This window comes from Seriola dumerili, unplaced genomic scaffold (genome assembly GCF_002260705.1).
Source record: "Seriola dumerili isolate Sdu_G_001 unplaced genomic scaffold, Sdu_1.0 BDQW01001323.1, whole genome shotgun sequence".
NCBI lineage: Eukaryota > Metazoa > Chordata > Actinopteri > Carangiformes > Carangidae > Seriola > Seriola dumerili.
In genome coordinates this window covers 152,901-179,769 of record NW_019175578.1, presented here as the reverse complement: position 1 = coordinate 179,769, position 26,869 = coordinate 152,901, and the positions used below count along the sequence as shown (strand labels likewise).

At 40.1% G+C, this 26,869-nt stretch overlaps 2 protein-coding genes across 2 annotated transcripts; one reads left to right on the top strand and one right to left on the bottom strand.

The window, feature by feature from the left end:
* The first annotated feature begins 358 nt into the window (after nucleotides 1–358).
* nme7 (NME/NM23 family member 7) lies at nucleotides 359–16,907 on the top strand. Its single transcript, XM_022767946.1, has 12 exons — nucleotides 359–446; nucleotides 2,507–2,608; nucleotides 2,946–3,112; nucleotides 3,941–4,051; nucleotides 5,097–5,147; nucleotides 5,343–5,550; nucleotides 5,673–5,778; nucleotides 8,972–9,036; nucleotides 9,616–9,684; nucleotides 9,928–10,029; nucleotides 15,621–15,728; nucleotides 16,281–16,907. The coding sequence occupies exons 1-12, from the start codon at nucleotides 444–446 to the stop codon at nucleotides 16,311–16,313; spliced, it is 1,125 nt and encodes a 374-aa protein (XP_022623667.1). The 5' UTR covers nucleotides 359–443; the 3' UTR covers nucleotides 16,314–16,907.
* atp1b1 (ATPase Na+/K+ transporting subunit beta 1) lies at nucleotides 16,353–25,687 on the bottom strand. The gene is made up of 6 exons (XM_022767947.1): nucleotides 25,433–25,687; nucleotides 20,994–21,122; nucleotides 19,378–19,533; nucleotides 18,957–19,141; nucleotides 17,841–17,924; nucleotides 16,353–17,725 (listed from the first exon to the last, which is right to left on the bottom strand). The coding sequence occupies exons 1-6, from the start codon at nucleotides 25,524–25,526 to the stop codon at nucleotides 17,468–17,470; spliced, it is 906 nt and encodes a 301-aa protein (XP_022623668.1). The 5' UTR covers nucleotides 25,527–25,687; the 3' UTR covers nucleotides 16,353–17,467.
* Nucleotides 25,688–26,869: the final 1,182 nt, after the last annotated feature.

Here is a 26,869-nt window from a genome sequence, read left to right as displayed (position 1 = left end):
AGAATCAGACGATGTGTGGTATTGTACAGACCAGCTCATGAATGAGTCAGTTCTTGTGACTTCTGTCGCTGAAATGAACAAGGCTACAGCACCATTCAGCCAGGCTTTCTCCAGATGTGACTTTAACCGTACTCGTCTACCTCATTCACTTACCCACAACTTGCTACTCCAAATATATATGAATGCTATATTTCGTGTTGTATATTTCTTGTTACTTTTGTTGTTTTTTTCTACAGTAACATCAATCCCCCATAATTATTTTAATTGTATCATTAGTTTAGTTGCATTCCCAAAACCTGAAAGAAGTTACCGTTACAACGTTTCTTGAACGCACCTTGGCTTGTCACTACAGTTACTATAGAAACGAAGCATAGCACCGACTAGCTAACGTTTGCAAGCTGACGACAACAGTGGGTCATGAAAATATTGTTATTTTTATAGAAATGGTAAGTGGTTAATATGTCCTTGTTCACTTATAAGTTATAAAAGTATACCACACCAGTAGAAACTTAGGTGCGCTTGAACGAACCAAACGAACAATTGTTTGCTAATGTTAGCATAACAACCACAGGGAAACATAGCATTTCCGCTAATGTTATCAGTTAGTTAGCTTGTTAACTATTCTAAGCTAAACTAAACCTAGACATTTTTATTAATGTAAGCAATTTTTAGTAACCAAATGATGTAAGACATTGTGCTTTGAAACAATAAGTAACAACAAACGAGCTAATGGCAATAGCAACATATTAATTATTAAGATAGGTTGTAGCTAAATCTCGCTAACGTTAATTTAGTGCTAAAGTGTTGGTTTCTTACGTCCACAAAACAACATCGATATTGGGATGAGTCGTTTTTAATTCGGCTAGAATATACATCTTTTGTGTATTAGGTTAATCTACGTTGGGTGGTCAAAACCTTTTGGCTTTCATTGTAAAGGGACCAAACTGTCTCAGGTAGCTAGCTTGCTGGCCAGCACAAGTTACTCACCTGTTCTGATTAAGTGCCCTCCTGCAAGACACTGAATCTGGGGCACTGATCTCAATGTTTATGAGACTTTTCTGTGACAGTGGGGAATCTAAACAGGATTAAACATCTAAATATGTTTCCAATATGTTGTGAATCTGTGTGTGTGCCAGGCACAAAAACGAATTCCTGGATAATTTGTTTCATAAAATTATTTCATCCAATAAATACCTAAATATTTGTAGAGTTTATGTCATCAACCCCTACATTTTTGTAGAGCAGAAGAGGGGATTGTTTATTTTATTTGCCTACCAAGTCAAGGTCACAGGAGCTGGAGCTTTTTCAATTTAACAACAGGCAGAAGACAAGAAAGCACCTTGAACATGTTGTCCTTCACAGACACAAACCCACTCAGACTACAGTCAGAATGAAGTCTTCTATTCACCTGACCTGCATGACTTTGGACTGTGGGAGGAAACTAGAGCTCCCATGGTGGCTGTCTGCACAGAGGGTGCTGGAAGCCAAACACAGACCTCTGTTGCTATGAGGTGACAGTGCTAACAATTGAGCTGCTACCTCAGTAAACTTTAAAGGTTTAAGACAAATTAATTTGAGGCAATCATTTGTATGTATTAGTGTTCTCTGCTTTTTGGAATCTCAGTGTGGTTTGGTAGAATAGATAAATAAAACCAGGTCTATCTTTGCTCAAGTGTTTACATTAGGTCATTCTCAGTCAGTCTTAATTGTTAGTACAATCACAAAAACGAGTGACATTTAGCACTTCTTTGATTTGAAGATGGCTTTCATGCTAACGAGAGATTTCCAGAAACTTTACTCTTGAGTTTGTAGTAGCCCAGACTCGCTAAACGAGAAAAGTCTACCATAGTCTGCCATGTGATTAAACTTAGCTCTTTAAAGAACCATACTCATGTTTTTGGATGCTTTCAGTTGTCTTGCATAGACTTATTAAATACAGTTACCATCAGTTGACCATTTGTTTTTTTACAAAATAAATTAGATTTGATGTTCACTGCTTTGTGTTACCTAATTAGCCAAAAATAATGATAACTAAAAGTTTGGAAGATACATTCAAAAACCTCAAACACAAAAGCATTCATTGAAAAATATTTAACACTAGTGAATAATGAATAATTAGTTGTAGTAAATGGACTAGAACATGCAAAAACTCCACTGAAATGGCTGTTTTACATACTTAATGGACAGATAGATCTACTGCAGCAAGTATGGGGTTTTTGCCCCTGGCAAAAATGTTACTTAAACATGAATTGTTTGGACTCGTACTAATCAGTGTTTTCCTTGTTCTCATTTAGGGTTATTGTGAAACTATTTGGGTAACTGTGTCTGTGACTGAAGCCTACACAAAATCAATTTCACATAAAGACATTAACTTTGGTTGCAACAGAATCAAAGCCTCATTGTTTCAGTCGGCATTGTGATATATTTTTGATGTTTGTAAACCACAGTATGAGTTATTTTGTGCCTCCAAATGACTCTAATTTGTTCTGTCCTTTGACTTTATCAGGAGGTTCGCTTTGCCTTTCTTGCTGAGTGGTATGACCCAACTGCAGCTCTCCTGCGGCGCTACCAACTGTTCTACTACCCCAAAGATAGCTCAGTGGAAATGGTAGACATTTACTATTTCAATTAATACTACATTTGTTGTTACATTGGGTGCTTCATCTTCTGAGGCTACTTAGAAAAGCAAGGATATTTTAATTAAAATGTATGAAGCTTTTTAGCATCAAAGTCAGAATGTTTTGGTGACTGGTAGGGTAAGGTGCAAATGAATTCTTTACATCAAATAAATATGGATTCTGACAGCCTTGGATAAAATTTTGATTTTAGAACATGTTTTTTTATTGCTGACTTTTTAAGTACTTGATATCTTTATAAGTGCTAAAGTTTAATATTCATCACATTTATGTTTGAAAAACTACTAACATGCTTGTTTTTATTTGCAGTTTGATGTAAAGAACCAGCGAATATTTTTGAGAAGGACCAAATATGATGACATTCATCAAGAGGACCTGTTTGTTGGGAATCGAGTGAATGTGTTCTCACGGCAACTTAATCTGATTGAATATGGGGATCAATACACAGCAAACAAACTTGGCAGCAAAAAAGAAAGGTACGATTGTTTAGGTTGTGCAATAAGTCTGTATTATCCTCACCAGTTACATGCCTCACAGGTTTGTCCCACCCCGTAATTAAACCGACCAAGTGTGGCTCATAATCTTTATCCGAACATTATTATTTTTTATTTACTTTTTTTTTTTATCTTTTGGAAATTAATCATATTTCCTGTAACATGTTTTGTTAAACTGCTGTGTAAGCTACATTTGTTCTACATTTTCTATCATAATTTACTTTCATAATTTGATGGAAGGTCTTTTTCTATTCTTAAATACAGTATTGTCAGTGATGCATGCTTATCAAGCACCATCTGCTGGAAAAGAGATTTCTGTTGTGATCAAACAAACAATTTGATTTCAGGTGAATGTGTTTGACTATCTTATTGTACCTCATATTTCGGCTGGGTATCACTCAAAATTTTTCAAATCTGGTGCAAATACGATACTTAGCTGTTGCTAATAATACCAAAGTAACTTTCTTTTTGTCTATTAGTTCCATCAACAACTCAAAAACTACAGTATTAAGTAATAAAACAATAAACCTAAGACTATCAGACTAACCAAGAACTTGTCAGCTTTTGGTTTTTCTTTGTGCTCACAATTTCCATTTCATCCAATGTACATTCAGGTATAATACTGAACCCTACATGTCAATACATTATAAATTCTAAATACATTTACATTACTGTGATGCAGAGGTGTTTTTGTTATGGTGTAGATCTTCTTAAGGTCTCCTGTTGTTTGTAATGTCAGATATCCTTTCACATCCTGATGCATTTTTCCTCTTTATGTTTCTTTGTTTTTTCCTCTCCCCATTTTTCTAGAACTCTGGCTTTGATAAAACCAGATGTAGTTACCAAGATCGGAGATGCCCTTGAATTGATATACTCCTCCAACTTGATTGTGACCAAAGCCAAAATGACAAAGCTTACATGGTAAGGACAAACGCCTCACTGGTCAGTGTCTAATAATACTACAATCATACTCTGGTAATGTATCAGAGAAACGCTTGTCAAAGAGGCAGACACGGGCTGTTTGGTGCCAGTATCCTCACATAAACAGATGGATGGCTCTGCTTTCTCACACACATTAGGAACATATGGCATTCTCAAGGCCCAGACGGGTTTGGCATTTAATTACCTGCTTACTGTTTTATCAGGTGTTCATTCTTGGTGTAATCATCTTATCAAACCAGTCAGGGTCTCTGATGTAGAAATGGATATAATGAGTACTTATATATATATATATATTGCAAATATTCCTTATGAGTGAAGAACCTTTGCTTGTAGTTGTGTTTTTACATTGTGGTATTTTAAAGAATCTGAAGTCAGGGCTTTAGCCTCAAAATACTGAGTCACACCCACCCTCATCACCCTAAAATCTTGAGATAAACAAAAACAATCTTTCAATTCCTTGGATTTTTCACATTTTACTGTTCAGTAACTACATACTGTTTGGAATTTTTCCCCAACATGAAGGTCTAAATGGAGAAGTACAGAAGTCTTTATTTATCATTTTGTTATTTTGTTAGCCTAAATTGTATTTAAATGGAGCAGCTTTTTTTTCTGGAAATGTCACTGAAAATCAATAAATTGTTATGAACATAACACAACTGGTTAAATTCTTATCTGTGTTTTCTCTATAACTAGTACCAGTTTACAAAGATTACATCTTTCTCCAGAAACATCCAGGAAAATTACTAGGAAATGGTGTTACCATTTCCATTAGCCAATATAAAGGTCTAACTATTGTCTCAAAGCCCTCTCCGCACGGCCAGGAATAGACTTCTGTTGGAAAAATACTGGGTCATAGGTTGTTTATTTTCCCAAACAATTAAGAAGATAAAATCTCACTCACCAGAAAGGACCAGTTCCTCCGCAGAAATATTACTGAGCTCTGTAAATGTTTTTGCTGTTTATACTGAATACGCACGATAACTTGGTCGGTCCTTAACTCGGTGGTTTATGGTTTTTCTTACAGGAGCCAAGCAACAGACTTTTATGTGGAACACCAGTCAAAGCCTTTCTTCAAGTGAGTGTCTGTGTAAACGATTTCCCAGTTTTGAGCAGGTATGAAACACTACAAGATTTGCAGCGGCTGGCCACTATAATTAGCAGAACCTGCTCAACCTGAGTGACAATGATCATAATGAAGTTGCAGTGACATTTAATGCAGCTGACCCACTGCTGGTAGATATTGCGTTTAAATAAACGCTCCATTTTGCAGTAACCTTGTGCAGTTTTTGTCCTCGGGGCCTGTGGTTGCCATGGAGCTGATGGGTGATGAGGCCGTGTCTATCTGGAGGAGGCTCCTGGGACCTGCAGACTCTGCTGTGGCACGGAGGGAGGCACCGCAGAGTGTCCGTGCCCAGTTTGGAACAGATGGCATCAAAAATGTTGGACATGGCTCTGACTCACTTGCTGCAGCAGCTAGAGTAAGGACATTAAACCTGTGCATGTTCATATGTGCCCTTGTAGCCCCATGCTCCACATTGCCAGATATTGTGACCGGATATCTAAGTTGGTTTTTTTCCCCTCTGTTTCTTTGTTTTATCAGGAGCTTGAATTTTTTTTCCCATCTACAATTGGCCATGGTCCCTCTAATACAGCTATCTATACTGACTGCACATGCTGCATCATCAAACCTCATGCTGTGTCAGAAGGTAAGGAGCACACATCTACTCAGAGTATCTGCAGCTGGAGATAATTTTCAGTATCCATAGAACTACACGCCAACATTATTTATTTATGCATCTGCCGCTGTCTGTCTGTTGATACATCCATAATTTAGTCAGTGTGTGAAAAGAGCGGACTTGTATAAGCCTTTCCACCTATGGCAGTTGATGTGTTTCTGTCACACAAAGGCACTACATGGTGACCAAATTTGGCTTTGGATTTTTCCAAATCCCTGCCCTGATCCCTGTTCATGGAGCATGCCACTAGAGCTCTGACCTGTGAAATGTGCAATTCTCTGCACAGAGCTGAAGTATGCACACAAAAAAATTGTTGACTGGACTGGTGCAGGACATATAAGCCCAAACGCAGTTCATTAAAATGAATAGGCTCACCGTGCTGCCATGTAACTTAATCTGATCTGTGGTGCTGATTTGATGTGTAGTGCTTTTCCTCAGTGGTAATTTGTTTGGTAGGTGATTTGAAGTTGGTTTATATTTAGTCTCAATGTATGTACAGGACTTGTGCTTCGTCTTTCTCCTTCTCTGTTTGTCAAAAACACATACAACACATTAGACATTACAAGATGACATTTTGATTAGGAGATTCTTCTCCTAGCTTGAAATATTTATTCAGTAGCAACATCTGAAAGGAAGAACTACATAAAAGGGACCAGACAGAAAAGATACTATTAGATAGTAATCATGTGTTTAGAGCACTTATTGTTGTCCAGTTTTTTAAAAATATACGTCTTTAATCCTCAGCGTGTCAGCATGATATCTAGGTGTGCCAGGAACGTGGTTCTGTGCATGCTGCTCACTGGCACGACTTCCTGCCACACCTACATGGAATGGTGTCATAATTAATCTTATTGCTGTCGTGACAAGTTAAAAGTGTCTGCTGTGAGAAAAGTCCATGAGAAAGGACCTGTTGAAAAACCTACACAAGTACTGGCATGCTCTGTTTTGCAGCAGGTTATAATTGAGCAACTGATGAATTCAAAATCAGGTGCAATGTTAAATTCCTCCAAAACACAAAGTACACATGTGTGCATGCTTCAGTTAATTCTAGTGGTTACTGATAATAATTCATTTATTCTCAACAGTATGCAGCAATGGTGTTATCATTAAGATCTGTGTCACTAAGTATGTCAAAAGTTCTCTCTTGTTTCTCTCAGTCTTTCAGTTTCGTTGGTTTATTTTAAAAAATAAACTAGAGGGAGGAGGGCTGGTAACTCATGCAGTTGTCAAATTTCTTGCGAAGATCAATGTCTGAAAATGAAAAAGTAAATGCAATCAAAATGTGTCTTTTGAAATAAGAAAATACAAGTCACATATAGGTTTATTGTACAAGTTAAACTGTGAAGAAAATTTAAAGAACTGCAGGTTTATAGCTGTTAATTCAGTCAGACGCTTTCAGCAGTTTGCTATCACTAATACATGTTCTCTCAATGGTGTTAAAGTACATTCGATCTAAGTATTTCCACCGTAGGCTTTTATCTTAGGAGGAGTTTATGCAACCGTACAAAGTAAACACAAATTTCCCTTTGCTGGCAGCTCAGTAGGTATTTGGATTGCATCATTTCAAGTAGGCCGCGCTGTTTAAAGTATAACTGACAGTTCATTTCTCACTGAGACATTATGACCCATTCATTTACACACACTTACTGTATTGCCATTGGTTTTTTATATTTATGCTGTAAAGAGATTGTGGCTAAAACGGTTGTCAAAGTCTGAACTACCCAACAAACAAACAAAAACAATTTCTGAGTAAATGCGAGGTGTGAAACGGGCTGTACTTTACGTTCACACTTCACGATTGTCATCACCCGACTGACTTTCCATAGTTTATTGGTTGATCTGGCTTCTGTCTGCCACACTCAGTTGGTGTTTATCAGAACAGTCTTACAGAAAGTCTGCAGGTATTACAGCAAACAGCACAAACTAAGCCCATAAGTAATAAATTTGGCTTAGTGAGAGATTATATTCATATTTTCAGATGCTCGGGTTGAAGTTGCATCACTGAAAGGTCATACATTTTAATGTGATCACGCAATGTTTACCTTCAGTCACGAGCTGACACCTGTGGTCTGAGCCAAAAATAGCAACTCAGTGTGAGAGGTTTGGCAAGCTGACCCCAAGCTGAGATTTTTAGTCGGATTCAACGACAAAGAGAAACAAGAAGCTTGCTTTGATTTCCCTCGAGGATCACTCAAGAGGTTAATGTACGCTACGTGTACGGGGCGCAGCCAATCACAGTAGTGACAAAGCAAGTTGTGACTGAAATGCAATCAGACATGACTGGAATAGAGAAGCTTCTGTTGCCAGGCACCCAGAATAGGATCTCCTAGCAACAGCACCAGCTGCTTTTGGGAGCTGCGTTGAGTGTGTGCTTACCCTCGTCTGGCTGCTGGCTGCCGGCTGGGGAGGGCACAGAGGACTCAGGAGGTGGTTACTTACCTAATACATACGGTACCGGACTGGACGATTACACAAATAAGAGAAACTCATTAACGCTGGTGTAAGCACCTGGTCCAAACTGAAAGTCGTGATTACACACAGCAGCATTTGGTATTAATGGAAAATGTAGACACCTGCCTGACAAGAGCACAGGCTACTTTTTATCAGGATGTCTGACTGAGATTATGCGGCTGGCGCCCTCTTTCAATTATGTGTGTCTGCAGCCGTCTGACCTTCACTGTCACTGCTGCACCTTCGTCCCTGCGACTCTGCCATTTTTTACGTTAATGCACAGCCCCAGTGACAAGAGGTACAGTCTCTGCATCTGTGAAGTGTTGACTGTCTGGGCAAAAATAATGTCTCCTCTCCTCTCGTAGACAGGACATCTGTAAGACAATCTCACTGTGCTCTGTGCAAAGGAGACACTATAATCTGAGGATGTTGCAACATAAGATAACATTCATGTTTGAGCAGCAGCATTATAAAGACTTCTTAACTAAATAGCACATTAAATAATAATAACCTAAGCCACTGAATAAGAATAAGAACAATATTATTTATTTGATCGTGTGGTCTGAACTGTGACTGTTGCTGAAGAGATAATTTGTTTAGGATTACACTGAACAGTTTATTGCTGCACTAAACACCTCACTTGTCAGTGTGTGTAAACTTAAAAGCTCATAAAAGCGAAGAGACATTAACATTAGCTTTGATGTGTTCACAGGCCTGGCTGGGAAGATCCTGAACGCCATATCTGCAGCTGGATTTGAAATCTCAGCCCTTCAGATGGTAAAAGTTTAACGAATAATTCTCATGTCCTCGTGCTGTGATCTTGTAGAGTGTCATGCAATTACTGAGCTTGATATGATTTCACTCTGTTCATGTAAATCAGTTTTAAAGTAAATTTCATTTGCTCGTACCCCCATATATCTTAGCTATACCCATGAAACCAATATGTGTACTCTATTGATTTACTCTGCTCCAGCCTGACTTCATAATTGAAGTCAGCGTCACTGCTGCAAACACTGACCTCTCACAGTCCATTTATTTTGCCAAATCAGATGTGATGCACAGTCTGGGCCCAAGGACAAAAATAAATCAATCAGGGATTTATCACTGTGACCACATGCAGAGTGTGTTGTGCATTAATGGGAATAAAATAAACGCCCAAGGATATGATCTCATATCTTTCATGTTCTTCATACATTAGTTAGAACTTATTTTTTTGGAAACTACAAAAGATTTTTATGATACTGAGGTTAATGTTTTTAAACTTCAGTATTTTCATTTGATTAATAAAAGATCCTTCGTTGTGTCCTCTACTGTTTTTTAAACATTTCATTAACTGGAATATTTCCCTTTTCGCAGTTTAATGTGGACCGGGCAAATGCAGAAGAATTCTATGAAGTTTACAAAGGTGTTGTTGCAGAGTATCCTGTGAGTATAAACACTGTGTTGTTGTGCCATCATGGCAAGTACCTGCATCGTAGTTCTGAAGATTGTTACTTTAGATGATAATAGAAATACAAACATTACCTAATCTTTTGACAGGATCTGGAGTACTCATAAAAGATGTGACAGATTTTGTCAGTGGAGTATTATCACTATCAGTAATCACCAACTCTTCATTTAAAAAAACAAAACAAAAACCTGTTTTGACTGCATTTCGACTCCCTGCAGAGTATGGTGACCGAGCTGTGTTCTGGACCCTGCATGGTCCTGGAGATCCACAGCACAGACACACAGCAGACATTCAGGGAATTCTGCGGGCCTGCCGATCCAGTGAGTGAAAACATACGTAAAATTATCTCCTGTTTCCTCTTTATATTCTGCACTAGAAATCTGTCTGACAAGTAAAATGTCAAAAGTTGAGTTAAATTTGGTGGGAATCAATATTTCCATCCATCATCCTTTTGAAGTGAGTTTTCCAAATGCCTTTGTTGTCAACGATAACAGAAAACATGTATTATCAATAAATGCCAGTTTATTTGGTACATGTACATGTAGCTAAAACTAATACAACAGCCCTGTAATCGAGCTCACCTTCATGAAGGTTCTAATATTTTTCATATTTCAAAGATCAGAGCAAATATTTTTCATACACTCTAAAAAATGTTTTGCAGGTAATTATGTGGGAATCCTTGTGTCTTGTAGCCTCGTATAAACCAGGCTACATCTTCAGAGTTGAGGTTTTACTGTGTAGTCTGGGACACAGCTGCTGATAATCCAGCCGGAACAAAACGTGAATGAGGAGCCCCAAATTTCTGAACTGATTTTTATATTTGATCTCAAGCGCTGATTCATTCAAAACCAATCGCATGAAAAGTAAAAATATGTTTGGTTTTTATAGCTGTAATTTAGTGTACATTTTAAAAGATTGGCTTTTGGGTCTGTGTGCGTGTGCGTGTGCGTGTGTGTGTGTGTGTGTGTGTGTGTGTGTGTGTGTGTGTGTGTGTGTGAGAGAGTGAGAGTGAGAGTGTGTGTGTGAACACGTGCATGCATGTTCCTGGATACTGTGGAACCAGTGCTGCAGGGCTGTGCTAGTGCGTGATGTGAAATCTAATGATAAGAGGCTTTGCCTCCAATCACTGTGTTGTTACCATAAAAATGAGGGACTACGCACACCTGCACAATTCCTCTACAAGCTCAGCATTTGTCCATGACTCAGCTTTTCCTTTCTTTGTGATTTTTTTTACATTAATTACTTTGTTTATTATATGTTCTGCGCTTAATCACCACTCCTCCAGGCCACAGTCAAAATGTTACTGACATTGCAGCCACAGAGCAGGAAAAGGCTTTGTTAATTAGCTAATGATTTCCAGGTCACATGACACTACACCACTGCTCACTGATGCCAAAATAATTAAGCCTTTGCTACCGCCCTCTGTTATTTTATTAGTTACTCTGTTCAGAGCTGGCTGTGGTTTGGTTTCTTACCAGTTAACACTTGCTGTGAAGCTCTTTGTGTTTATGTAGTTTTATGCAACCGTCACAACTGAAGCACCAATGAAGCACCCAAAAATCCAAAGAGTGGAATTATAATTATAGTTATAAATGTTTTGTTTATCTTTAAATTTGTTTTCTCCTTCAGCTGCTTTAATTTGTTTTCATCGTCTGTAACCTCTCTGATTGCTTCAGACGTTACTGACTAACTGGGAGGTCGAGCAGTTTCATCACTCCATGACCTCAGACTCACCTCAGTATTATCTGACAAATAACCTAAACATTAGCACTCCTCCTCGTCATTTGAAACATGAGATAAGTGGAAAGTCACAGCAGCCATGAAATCTCAGAGAAGAAGAAAAGTTGTAAGCTAGATCAGTGTGTTTGAGGCTATCTGATGAGGTCACCAACAGGGCATGTGTGGCTCTATGTAACATTGTTCTGACGAGTTAGTACCAAAGTACAGTACATTTTCTTTTTAAACACTGTGTGTGAAGACATTCCACACATCATTATCAGGCTGACAGATTGGACTGGACAATCACTGCACCCACAGTCTGCATGCAGAGGTCAGACTGTCTATTAATAGTTAAGGGTCAGTTGTTTGTGATAAGAATAGGCTATTGATTAATTCCAGTTGACTAAAGACTAATCTATAAACAACACAGGTCTTGTGTGAATAAACACGTGACTGTACAGCTGGATGGCTGGATTAATGGACCTCAAACACAATTCATCATCTTAGAGTTGATGGCAGATCATTTTAATTGTGGTGCTTATTTTACATGAGAGAACAGAAACATCAAAGTATGCGACACTAGATATAACAGGTCTTCAACGAGGCGCTGTGTATCTTGCAAAAAAAAAAAAAAGGCCCATCGTGTATTCACACCTCCACACCCGGCGCTGCCTTGCCGTGCACTCACTCAGTCATGAGATTGTGCTCTGTCTTGTGATGTGTCCTGATATCAGAGTGGACGGATACAACGGTCGTCTGTGAGCCAGTCCTGACCCAGCCTGGAGTTTACACGTCTCCTTTAAATCAGCAACGTAATCAAACGTCAGTGCTCCTAACTAGCGGCCACAACATGCTGTGTTGCTTCACTTTGTCTTACAGTAGAGGATGAATGTGAGATATGATCAAATAGGCCGAAGCTTCCTGTCGCATGCTGAGATAAAACATGCTTTACATATTGATTTTGTATCTATGTAATGCTTTTGTGGAAAAAGATATCAGCTATTCCTGGTGGACACTGTGCTAAATTTAATGCACTTTATCACTGACAGAAGATACAATTCAAATGTTCTTATTCTGATTAAAGCAATAGTATGTTGCTGATTGAGAGAAACTATAACTTCTGTCAAATCCACTGAGATTCAACTCTTGCCTCATCATGTATACGTATGACATTTCGTTAACAGGCTCAGACTCTTTCGCTCTTTATCTGGTCGGTCATCATGTGGAAAAATAAAAAATAAAAGAGGCGATGTGCTAACAGACGGTAGCAGGAGTTGTAGTAGTGGTAGTAATAAAAGAATAAAAACCGTACGAGGTAATAAAGGCACAAGGAATAAGGTCACAACAAAGCAACAGTAAATGTTTATGATCAAATAAAAAAAAGATATGAGTTATGAATAATAATGCTCCATGAACTATTTGTGCAAGACATATCTACAAGTACATATTTGCTTTCTGTCTGTTGTTTGCAGTAATCCTTGTGATATCTTCGGTTTGGAAGTATAGAGAGAACTCTTATTTTGGAGAGCCAACCAAAACCTTCAGTTGTTTCATTGTGTCAAAGTTCTAGGTAGTTTTTAAATGTCCCCAGTAGTTGTTCACTTTTTTACTAGTATGTATGGATGGATGTGTGAGTGGTAGCAGAATCATTTGATGGAGCAGTGCCCGAAAGGAAATGTGGGTTTGAAAAAAAAAAAAAAAAAAATGTTGCACAGTCAGCAGTGCATGAACAGATCAGATGTGAGACTTTTTGATTTCTGGAACGGTCACGTAACCACCAGGTCACTCTGCCATGGCTGTTACTGTCCACAAAAGAAGGCAGTTGTTACGTGATCATCAGTCTAGCACACTATGGGACCCATTAAAATCAAATTAAACTCTGACAGCAGGTCACTCATGGGTAGCTAATGCAATTACAGAGGACGGCGCTTCGCAAAGAATTCTTTTATCTCTAGGTAGATCTCCCCCTAATTTCCCCTTTGCCATCCTTGGCTTCAGGCTCATGTGTCATGTGGTACGTAAATGACATGCAGCTACCTGGTCAGATCCATGTTGTAGACAGTTCTGCACAGGAGGCTGTATTTAGTTTCCTGACACACAAACTGAGATTGTAGAGACTGGTGTTCTTATTCTGAGAGTCTGAGATGTTTCACAACTGAACAACCAGACCAGTAGTGCTGCTACTGTTTCTTCTTGTTTGCTTTGTTCACCACTTTCACTGGACTGCAATACCACGATTTATCAAGATAGTTGTAACACCTCACTGTTTGGCCTCTGCGGCTCATCACTGATAATGACACTGAATTGGCAGAGCAAGACTAGCAGCCATGCTCTCAGCTCTGTAAGGCTGTACGTAGACGCAGCAGTGCTTTGAGCTAAATGCTAATGCCGGCAATAATCGGCTCATAGATACTGTCGCTTTTCATTGTGTCTGTAATCAGTCACCTTGCATGTGTTTGCACTGTTCAAGTACCTGCAGGTTTCATTTTTCACAAAACCAGTACCATATAGTGTCTTAAATGTAGGCCTTTAGATCCCGAACCTGTGCATGATTTGTTTTTATAATTTCCTGGTTCTGTCTGTCCAGTGAGCAGCAGCCATCACTGAAAGTTATCAGGTCAGTCATTTTCAGAGTGGCACATATTTGAAAAAAAAAGTGTTCAGGCTTTGTATATACGTGGCACTATAATAGTCAAATGCTCCATAATAATTTTCCTAATTTAACATTTGACAATGTGTACGTAATAAAATACAACACGCTTTGGAAAAAAAGTGTAATATAACTCAGTGGAGCCACTGTTCCCTGGTGATCTACAGTTCCCATGATCCTTGAACCTTGGAACATTTTTTTTTTCTTTCATACTCACTTCAGTGTTGTATAGTACAGTCATTTAAACCAGGAGACTCGTTTGTCCCATGTTTTTTAGCTTTAAAAGACGGTGAGCGGCTTTGAGGAGAAGGGTACGTTGATTTACGACCTTGAAACTTATTCCTGCCTTTTGTGTGCGCCCTCATTAACCACTGCAGGATAAAGACCTTGTCATAGGAAATGTTCCACTGCCGCAAGCCAGTGCCAGATTATTTACTTTACAAAACAAAGACAAAGACAAAGACAAAGACAAAGCCAAGGCCAAAGCCAAAGCCAAAGCCAACCTTTGGTGGTGTTATAAAGATGTATTTCTATCTTGTATAATTGAATCTGTCATAAACAGGAGGCCAGTTGAGAGTTACAGTATTTTCCTTGATGGTGGCCTTTATACTCATTAAAGAAAAAAACTTTTTTATTAGAGCGAAATATCACATGGTTTGCTTTTTCCCAATGTATTAAACATTACACAAGTATATGTTACATAACCTTTAGAGTTAGTAGTCATCTCAGTGAATTAATTATTCCCATATTGTCCCTCCCCTGATGGTGGACCCTGTGGGAGGGTTGTGTTTCCCGGCACAGAGTAGCAAAGGGCAAGGAAGCCTGGCTTTGACCTTGGGAGTGTCTCATGTTGAAAGGAAATAGACAGGCGCTCAAGACTAAGCTGCTGCCTGGAGAATAAGTGCTAACCGTTTGTGAGCAACACAAAGGAGCTGTGCTAAGCCGTTAAATAAAATGTCTCCATACCTTATTTTTTAGTGTGCAGTGATGAGAACATCGGAGAAGATTTGGACATTTTGTCTTGACAGCTTTCAGAAATGTGGAACTGTGTGGAGGGTGGTGGCACATGTAGTTTTTAAGAGTTACAAACTCCAGAAAATCATTAAATATACTCATAAAACTAATCTGGAATATGGAATAAAAACATGGTAATCATGTAGTAATCCTAGTAGAACTGAAGGAGATAGTACCTGTTGTGGTATTATAGCAAGAGACTTAGACATTTCTTACATCATGAAATGTAAATGGGAGGCAGTGGTAATCTGTCCCCCGACATTCAGTGTGTAAGACGTTTGCATGTGTCAGTGTTTTGTCATTTCCTCCCCAGGATCACATGTTCAGTTGCTGAGTAATCACTCTGGTTACACACAACAGTACAGGATGTTCTGTTTCAAAACTCATGATTGTATAAACCTGTTTTTTTAAATGATCTCTCGTCGTCTTTATCTTTGTTGTTTCACGTAGGAGCTGAGTGCTCCTGAAATTATTTTGTCAGTGTTTTATTAGTGAGGGAATCTCAATCCAGATGTTTTCACCCAACAGGAAATTGCACGGCATCTTCGTCCAACCACATTGCGTGCTCTTTATGGCAAAGACAAAGTGAAAAACGCAGTCCACTGCACAGACCTCCCTGAGGATGGTGTTCTGGAGGTGGGTGGCATTTCAGTGACACACGCACTCTTGTACTCTCCATGTACTGAAGAGTACACCCACATTATTTCATCTGTGTAGCGCCTCTGATCCTACAAATAGGTTTCCTCATTGTCTTTCAGTCCATGCATAACTACCTTGTGTTTAGCCAAGAACAAAACCCCCTCGACTCTGTGAAGCCGAGTCTCATGACTCTGCTCTGTGGGCTTGGGGCAACCTTAGATCACACTGGTTTTGAGGAGAACAAGAATGGCAGAGGAATTTGAAACAAAACCATTGTTTAACAGGGAGTGGGTCTGACCCATCGAGCGTCATTGTTCAGGAAAACTCCTGATCTGTGGCCTGGACAAATGCCTCCTTGTTAAACATTAGCCTGTGACTGACTGAGCTGCCATTTTCCCAAGACTGGGACATAGTGGCCAAGAAAGGGCTTGTACAGAGGAGAGTTCACTGTGTGACTGTTCTGTTATCGGAGAGGGAGGACTGGCTGACACTTTGATGTTTTGTTTTGATTCAGTAGGTGCTGTAATTAATTTTCATTTCTTATTCCAGGTGCAGTATTTCTTCAAGATCTTGGATGGATGAATACAAACAAGAAAACATGCTCACTCCAGACTCAAAGACTTCACAGTTGTCTCATTTTTCAGTTTATTGTTTCAGCCTTATGCAGATTAAATAAAGTGACAAGAGCAGACTCCTGACAAGTGTTTTGATCTTCAACACTGAATTAAGTATTTTCACACCAACTAAACATCTTATTACACGGGATACTGCATTGCCTCTGATATTCTCTAACTTTCTGACCAGCGACTTTGGTATTGGATTCAAACATTACACTTTGAAAAAAATGTACAACTGCATAAATATAAAATTCTTCCACCATGAAAATGGCTAAAACATTCAATAGTAAGTAGCATCACGTCATGTGATGTCTCCAGCAAAACAGATTTCAAAGCACTGAGTTGCCACTGTTTCCATGGAGGTGACAGTCTTCTAGGCTGGACCCACAAAGCTCTACACTATGAATTAAGAATGAACAGATGTAAGAATATGAAACAGAAATGTCATCAAACCATATCCTACAGCTAAGGTGAACAACAAAGAAAAGGTGTACAAATGTATCCTTCCACAGTCAACTTGAACAACTCGGATAGAGAAACAATCAAAAAAAAAAAAAAAGAAAGAGATTCCATGGAGCGCAGTCATTGACTCATACATGGGCCTTAAAGGTTCAGAGTACCATGCTAGTATTTCAGTTAATCAGAGCACATTAACAGACACTTCACACACTCACATAAACTAACACACCTGCACACAGACACGAGCGCACACGCACACACCTTGGACCGCTAAAGCTGACATAAGACAAAAGAGATTACAACAGGACTAGACTACAGCACTGGACACTCCAAAAATATATAGAAACCACATTAGGATGAAATACTTTGGGGACAGAAACACGTCAGTAGTGGAATTGCGGTTTTACAGTAATAGATGAACACATCCCATGGCTCAAGGAATATTTTCATTTACAGTAGAATAAATATTTGCTATTGCTACTCTTGTATTTTACATACTAACCCTCGACAAACACACAGAAAAGCTAGTGTAAAGCACACGGATTAAGCGTAGGTCCTGTATATTATGAATGTTCAAAGACTAGTGGTGTTTATCTGAACTCTTTAATTCTCTCTACATTTTATTTGTTTTTAAAATGAGAGTGCTCGTCATGGCTGAGGTCACGAGCTGATTGTGATCTTAACATCAAAACGTCCTTGATAGCGGTCTTTCTCGCTGTAGTCAATGTTCGCTCCATATGCTTTGCACTCGATGCGGAGCTCCTCGTCCAGGGTGAGGTTGGAAAACTGAATGGCCACCAGAGGCTGCAGGTACTGAGGGTGCAGCAGTTTGCCGTAGTACGGGTAGTACTGGAGAGGAAAGCCTTCGCCCATGCCAAAGTACTTGATCTCTCCAATTTTGCTTGCATCCTCTTCTCTCTGCAAACACGATGGCAGAGTTTCATTTAGAATCGAACCCATTTTCAACATTATGCTGAAGACAAGTATATGAGTGCTAATACATCGAGGCCAGACGCTGTCAAATCAAACGTACCTTATTTTTGCAGTGAATGGGGATCAGGTTGGGCGGAAGTTTTCCCTGCAGAGCCTCCGGGAGTGACTGATTGTCAGCAGGAGCCTAACAAAAGAGAGAGTGGTGGATGAACAACATCCTGAGCAGACGGTTACGCTAGGTTCGATCCCCAGCAGAACCTGCTGTTGCTATAAGTGGTTTTACATTTTGCAACTTGCATGCAGCTTAGTGTGGTTTGAGTTTATTATTGAGAACAGTACTGAAGTATGCCGCCACCTTAAATGTGACAAGTTTCCTAACGCTGAACATGGTCACTTTGTGGAATGTGGGTTGTTATTCCTCCTCTCTGTTCTGTGTAAAAACTACGAACGTGGAATGTGTGTGGGTGGGTGTGTGTGTGTGTGTGTGTGTGTGTGTGTGGGTGGGTGTGGGGGTAGTGTTGTTCCGCCTTTATGCTGACAGCAGAGGCGGATCGACATCTGTGTAAAAGGGCGAGCAGGTAGGATGCTGACGCTGTTGTGTTACACGTCACGCCTCTGAGTGCGGAACACGGGCGCGCGACAAAGGCAGCGTAACGAGGAGTCTTCTTAACGGCAATATATCAAGATCTGTCTGTGTAAAAGTTGCTGAAAATTACATTACCCACAGTGCAACTCTAGCCACAGTTTGTGGTGTCCATGCATTATTCCGACAGGGTCAGCCCCGGTGTTCGGATAAACAGCCTGAATTAGCTTCTTTTTTTTGTGTTATGTGGTTGTTCATGACCAAGTTAAACAAGACACAAAGAACTCCTGTAAAATGAGTCGATCGCTGTATCGGTGTCGATGTTGGATTTTATCTTTATATAGCTGCCAGCGGTGGTGCATCTGTGCATGTCTGTTTTTCTCTTCACCAAGCGGGAGGTTTCGTCGGTGTCAGTAATTCGCAATGTCTCAGATTCTTATTTACAAGTTGGAGGTTGATGCGAAAGTCATTATGCTAGTAGCGGCTAATGTAGCCTCATGCTACTAGCCTCAAACAGATGAGGAGCAGAAGTCTGTTGAGCTCACTTTCCAACACCATGCCCTGTAGAACATGTTCATTCATTTAATTCCAAACTCTACCTTCTATTTCAGTGTGAATGCTAAAAACACTTACCCTTGGTCTGAAGTTGACGATCCTGTTGAGCTTGACAATAATGCAGGGCCTTCCATCCTTAAAGCCATAAGTTTTATCAGTGATCCCTGAGCAAATGCCAAGCAAGGACCTGCTGAAACGGCAGGCTGACCTCTGTCCCACGTCAGTTTCCACACTTCCACGTTCTTTGTATGGCTGAGGAGTGTCTGCAAGAGATAAAGAAAGACACATTAGACCATTTTTTTCAAGCACATTCTTACTTGTATCAACATGAAGTTAGGATAATTAATATTAGGCTGCTGTTTGTTGTGAGAATGTATTCGTTAATGGATCTAGATACTGTACATATGAGTGACAAATCTTGATTGATGATTTTTACATACCCATCAGGGATCAGCCAGAGAGTATGACAATCCCTGATTGATGATTGGCTTATACTTGCCTCCACAGTCTTCAAATTTCATTTGTTCAGTCTGGCCACCATCATCATACTGTTGAAGGAACTTATCCATGCTGTCGATGTACTTCTTAAATGAATTTTCATCAGACCTCTTGTAAGAAATTTCTGATTTCTCTGAGCGTGGGGTGTGTGACAGACCTGAAAACAGAACGTTGATTGATAAAATATTATAAAATAAAGGGTAATGTATTGATTAAAAGAGAATTAAATACAACAACTGAGAAAGAATTTACAACTTCTTTTGTTTGTGGAAAGAAGTGAGTTTCCTGACAGAAGCCACACTGTGTGTCATGCAAGCTATTCTTTGTGGGGCCCAGAGAGAGTCCCTGTCTATTATCTTAGGACAACACAATGTAGGGTCTTGGGGATTTCCTCAGATGGTCTCTGTCAGCTCTTTATAGCAGTAATTTTCCACAGACCTTGTGCACAAGGCCTCAGTGAGGCGTGGCATGAGGAGAATGAGATGGGTACAGGGAGTGAAAGGAAACGAGACATTTGTGAACCTTTTTCCAGCTTCACTGGTGGATTTGTTTATTTGTTGCTTTAGTTAAGAGCAGGACTGGAGTTGTGTGTGCAGCAGAGAGAGAGGGAACTAACATTTAGTCATTACAATTTCAGTGGTGGCTTGTGAAAGTTCACCAATCCCCCTGTCCCCACCCATCCACTCTCACGTGTGTGTCTCTCTCACAATGGAAACTTTTAGCCTCAGAGTGAGAGGCGGGCTCTGAGAAAAAAAAAAAAAAAAAAAAAAAAAAAATCTAACCACTCTCTGCTTCCTTTATCATGCCACTACTGGAAACTCACTTCAGCTCAAAGCACTCCACACTTACTTTGTTGCTTTGCCGGGCTACTCTTTGATTGTCAACAGCCGTGGACGGCTGACAGACAAAACGGCAGGCAAACTAACCCGTGTGCATGGAGCCACTCATTTACACTGGCTGCTAAAAATACCGCCAAGGGCAGAGCATGTGCTGTGCAAACAAGTCGAGGCTGGGCACTTTAAAAAAAAAAATCTACTCCGTCTCCAAGCTTGCAGGAAATTTCGAAACGCTCATAGTATGACTGTGGCAGTGTTTGATGGTGTTGTTCTCAAAAGATTACAGATTAGAATTTTTCTCCAGCAAAACAAGCTTAGAGGCCTCTGAGCTGAGGCAAAACCAAATCTTTTTTAATAAATAAACTAACAAACTCTGGCTGCCACACATGCATATGTAAACATGTAGGCTGTGACGCATAATCATAGCACACATGAATTCTTTTTGTTACAATGGGTGTAAGCTTCAACAGTTCCCCTGTAGCCTGAGGGGGGAAACATTGACTGGCTGAGAGGAGTGAAGGACAAAATGGCTGAACCTATCTAAGGTCAGAGAGACTCCTGATAGAGTAACAGCTTACAGACACACCCCAACAGTTATTTTTAATCACACAAGACAAGACATACAGCCACATTATCTCAGACACTCAGCCTAAAACTTTTCTGATCAGTGTCCATTCTTTCGTTGGTTTAACTTTTGAGCTGATGAAACATCCAGCAGATCAGTTTGAAAAGGCAAAAGCAAGAAGAAAAGAAAAAAAAAAAGGTTTTGGAAAATGTTTACCTGGGGGAGCAACTCTGTCCTGATAGGTGGGTTTGTAGTTGCTTAACGTAAGCAGCAACGCCTGAATGGTCCCAATGAAAATTCCAGCCAAGCATCCGTAGAATATCACGTAGAACAAGAAGATCTTAACTGTAGGGGGGAAAAGTAAATGTCATAAATATCAATTTTAATAATTAACACTGAAGAAGAAGTACATTTACTGATTTTTCAGTATTGTTTCATTCATGTATGAAACAAAAATAATAATCATTTTCTGATTTCAGCCTCTCAAGAATGAGAATTTGCTGTTTTTCTCAATTTTACATCATTGTAAAGAAGTCAATGTTGGTCGGTCAAATCAATGCATTTAAATCCCACCTTGGACATTTATTTATTTATTTTTTTTACGATTTTGAGATCTTTTGATTAAACATCATAGAATAAGACCAGCTTGAAATGAAGTGAATATATCAGGTGATGTTGGATTTAATGAGTAAGGCTTTTATTTTCACAGAAAAACACTTGGTTTATTGTCCTGAGTCTTTAAACAACTGTTAGCATTCAGGAGCAAAATTTGGACAAAACCTCCAGAAGAAAAGAAAAAACCTTGGGAATTGTATTAAATAGATCCTCCACAAACTGCTTCCACTCAGTATGATCCCTTTCTTTTCTCATCACCAAAGCCATTTTAGAACAATGACAGGTTTTTTTCTTCTTCTCCCAATTCAAAACTTCACCCAATTATGCAACAGCAGGAGGGCTGCGATTCCAGTAGAACAAGATGAGTCACTGGTCATGCCTGTCACAGCGGACCCTTCCCCCGCTGTGTCGCCACTTACAACAGGTTAGGCAAAAAAAAAAAAAAAAACCACACTATCCTCGCTTGCATGAACAAAACGGCCTCATTGTTTCTGTCTCTGGTTTTATTCGTGCCACTGTTGGAGACAGAAACTTGTAATTGGCATTTCTTGTTTGGCTAGTTTCAATCAATTCCAGTGGGGGAGAAATACATGGCTTGTGCTGTGGCTTGTCGATAGTTTTTTTTTTATCACCTTTAGATTAGACCTGTTGTTCTTGTTCTCCAGCTATAAAATACGGTATCTGTACTACAACTGTGAGATGTCATAATGTGGTGGTAAAAATGCCACTTGAGATGATCTCAGATCAGATTATCTCTGGAAACAGCATATGACTCAAATGAAGCCCAGAATTTACTTTATAGTCTGATCCAACTGCACCAGTTCAAAGCAGCCCACAGTTAACTTTACTTTCATGTTTCTGCAGTAACAGGTTTATCTGATTTCACTTGCACCTCTTGGACTGGGTATGGGTATTGAATTGAACATATTTAATATGCATTTACATAACTCTTATTCCAAAACTTAACTATTACTCTGCCTTGCCACATATTGCAAATCTTTCAATGCCAAACCTCATTCCATATTTGATGCCGCACCACAGACAGACAGCTCTCGGCTAGTTCACCATCACTGTTCTCATTCCTGATGCATTTGCTGTTGTCGTTGCACCGCCTCAAAATGTCTTTCGGCCGGCCGCCTGTTACATTTTCAAATCAGCCACTGTGAAACCAGTTTGGCGGGTTGATCGCAGGTTCAGCGCCACTGCTTTATCTCCTGCCACAGACTGTTGACTGTGGAGAGGAGATTCGTTTGTCTCACTCGAAAACCGCCAGTTTTTGCTACTTAGAACACGTGAGCAGTGTTTCCAGCACATGACATTTTATTTGATGCTCTGATGCTGAACCTTGTGCATATGAGACTGCGTGGCTCATATCAAAACTGCAACAACAAAAAAAAAAACTCCCAGCAGAAGCAGGGAAATGTTAACCTTATTCAAAATAAGAGTTAGATATCAGAATAATCGTTTAATGTCTTTAGTGGAGACAGATGCCCTTGATTTTGTGTTGTAACATGGCTACCAGTTGCCACAACACCTGCTACCAATGTAAATGCCTGGTGAGGTATTTTCTAATGAGCAAGTCTGCAGCCATGGTGGCAGGATTTCTGTCTGATGTAAACTCTAGACTGATTGCCTTTTGTCTTCTACACATCCTGTGCTGACGAGTTGTGTAGAATTGCAGGTGATTTGTTAGGAATGGGCCTTCGGAGAAATAATAGACCTTTTGTATGGACAAGTAGTATTTGCAAAACAAATTACATTTTTGTCTCATGGGTGCAGCTGAAGATCAGGTGAACGAGTGCGCCAGGATGTTGGAGGTTACAGCCAGTGTTTCTCTTTGTGGCCTAGTGACTTTACTTTACTGTTTCTCAACTGGTTAAAATCAGAACAGGACTACTGTAATGAGCATTATAGCCAATCACATGAGCTTTATACTGACAGGAGATCAGTTTTGTGTCGGTACACGTGGGTGATATGGGTCCACAGCACCTTTTTTTGTGGCCAGAAAAAGGCCAGATATCAACACAAAACGTCAATGGCACAGAGACTGGGCTGCTGGTGTTGAAAGGGCTGAGTTTGAATGGAGAGCACCTCCCCCACCAGACTGCTGCAGCGTCTTGTGAAGGGGCCATCGCCACATTCACACCACACTGATGTCTCTAGACTTTTACTGACGGTTTCTGTCGAAGCCCTCACCACGCTTCACCAGCTCTGCGGTGTGTGTGTATTCTCCCAACAGATTCAGCGGCGTAACACGACGAAATGAACACACAGAAACACCGGGGGGAGGGGGGGGGTGAAGATACGAGCGCCCTGTCTAACGCTGACACTCGTCATTTCCTTGTATTTTCCCATATTTCGATCAACACAATTGGAAATAGCTGATTTCAAAACCCAGTCTAACCTAAGAAATTAACATTTTCCAGAAGGGGGGGGTGGGGGTGGGGGGGTTTCACTCGACGAGCTGTGGTGGTTTCAGCAACTCAAGGGCACAGACATACCTGTTGCTTTTAGGGCAACATCGCTCACTTTTTACATGGTGCGACATCACTCTCCCTCACGACTAACACCGACGGTAACCCTGTAATAGATGCTCCATAACACTGTAACTACGTGACTGGTAGATATTACTACAACATTAGCGTGTGGTGATTTTAAATTTCACCTTTAAGCAGCTCCGGTAAGTTCGCTATGAACTCGCTATTGACTGCCACATACCAGCTTATGAGGGCGATACTATGGCAGCGTTACTGTTTGTTTTGTTTGTTTTTTCTCTTCTTCTTCTTCTTCTCGGAAATGAACTGTGTGAGCTCAGAGGTTTGAGGGGTGAGAGCTTTAAACTGGCGAAAAACACGCAGACCCAAGGTCTCCTGTTTTCCAGGAAATAAAAAAATAAATAACTGGCTGAAGGAGAGGGGCGGCCCTTGAGACATGTGAGTCGTGATCTGTTCCACAGCACCGTGTTACCAAGCGATGTCTGTCTGGCCAAACCTGGCTGTTTCACACAAGGAGGAGGAGGGGGTGAAAAAGAATGCCATTTATAATTTGTAAAACGGTTTAGTGATCTTAAAGAGCACTATATAATGGCGTGTAGTTATCCTATCAAATCAACAACCACTGCTGGCCGGATTAGGCGAGCATTCCCTCGTCTTAAAAGTATTGAAAACAGTGGTAAAACGATTAGAGCTGGATCCAGTAATCTCGGGTTTGAGTGAAAGGGAGGGAAGACTAACCGGGCCTGTGCACAGGAGCCAGAGATTAGCTATTCAGTTTATTAATGGGGGGGGGGGATAAAATGTCCTCTGTTTCCTTTCTGCTCACCTTGAAAGGCTAAATTAAAGAGGTGGTCCAGTGAGGCAGACAATAAACCTGCCCCAACTTTCACCATTTGGTTCAGTTCTGGCCCACCACACACTGTCCTTCAAGATGACCTTTTCATAAAGGACGTTTATTAATGAATGGACCGATATGGTTTACGCCTCGGGCAACCATTTCATATTACAATGTATTAACCATAAAAGCAATTGTCTATTTTAAATATAAAATCATATAAGCTGACATCAGACAATCAATGCAAACGTGTAAAGGGGGGTCATTCACTCACAGTGCGAGTTAACATATATTAAAAACACACACACACACACATATATATATATATGTATATATTAATTAGTCTTAATTTTGACTACACACGACCTGTGGCGTATCCAGTAGGCTAACTTTTTTTTTTAAAATAAGCCAGTTTCATCTCTCACAAAGGAGTTTATTCAGATTTTACGGCTCAACTTCTACCTACAGTCTCCATTGAAAAACGAAGTCACGACGCAGCGTGTCACAGCCACCGAGCTCTAACAGGTGCTGTGTGTCTGTAGTCAGGAAACGGAGAAAGAAAAAGAAGAAAAATACCCGCTAACACAGTCAGTTTCCACCCCGCGTCTGCCAAATGGGCGACATGACTGCTTATTTGACTCCATGCCGTCGTTTATGAACAGTAGCTAGCTCGTTAGTTCAAGTGAAATACATTAAAATCGACTACTTACACCAACTGATCCCCGTACGTCCTAGAAACTCGCTCTTCTCTGAATTCCACACAAATTTCCTCCATCCGCCGTCACTGTCTTTATTTCCCGACATGTTGCTTCCCCGGTAATATCCCCCTTTTTTTTTTTCTAAGTGATTCAACCGTTTAGCTCGGGTACTTTTAGCCTAGACTGTTAACCGTCCCTCTCAGGAAACGAAAAAGGACAGTTTTGTACCCGACTCCACCAATTGTACCACACACAATTTATCTCTCAGGGAAACCGGCTCCGCCCGCAAACTCCCGTAATAAGTTACCCCCTAAGTGGGAGGGAGTGACTCCAGCAAATCACAATCTTCCGCTGCTTTTTGCGTAAGAGGTAAAAGGAGAGGGGGAGGACGGCGGTTGAAGGGCTGGGGGCGGGGGTGTTACAGGCAAGCACAGTAATGAACGTACTGAGGCTGTAGGGTTCACAGAAAATGTCCAACAGTTGACACAGTCGTTTTAAATGATGCCGCTGTCATGGCAACCGGCGTGTCGTCCACATCCCTGCAGTGTCCAGCTCCAATATGGCGGCTGATAAAGCTAAAATTGTGCCGTTGCGTGCATGATTTAGCTAAACAAAGTTATATGTGTAGTGTTTTAAACACTGCTACAGTGGAGTCACTTTGTTAGGTTGAGTGGTTTTAAACGTGGGCTGAGAATTAGCACTTTTGACACAAAAAACTGTAATAAAGAAGCCAGATTATAGCTAAAAGACGAACTGAAAATGTATTTAATATGTATTATGGTGAACAAACTGTAGTGAGGAAGAGCGGCAGCATTCACAGGATGAAAATCAGCAAACAGGGATTTGAAAACTAGCTACTGTTGTGCAGCGCTCGCCCTAGCCCACCTTTTTGTGAAGCTCAAACATGATATCCTGGTTTTCTGTCCACAGTGTGCTGTCTACTTTGATAGATTGTAGAACCTAGTTATTTTTAAAATGATAATTATCTTGTTAGCATTAAGCATAACATATAATTAAAAAGGAAAGTTGATACTGCCTCAATGGCTAATGGGAGCTGTGGCTGCTAAATGCTAACAAAATTAGGAGGTGATCATCAATAACAATATGCATGTACACACAGAGAAAAACCTAGTATCATATTCCCGACAAGTTCATGAGGGCTGATGAAATAAACTTTAGTGGAACAGAATCTAAACAGGAAGGGAGGTGGCAATTTGAAGAAATTGACAAATACAGTGAAGCGACATTGACAGCCTGCCTTTTAACGTACTTCTAGGTTATCTCTTGTTTTGAAAACAATTCGGAAAGATTTAACTTATTATTAGTAGTTCAGTTTTAGCTGAATCTAACATTTGATGATCTGAAGTCCACTCCAGTGCTCAGACAATGGATGTATAAGACCTCAGATGCAGTGTCACTTGGCCATGAGTCACAATGATGACATTGTGT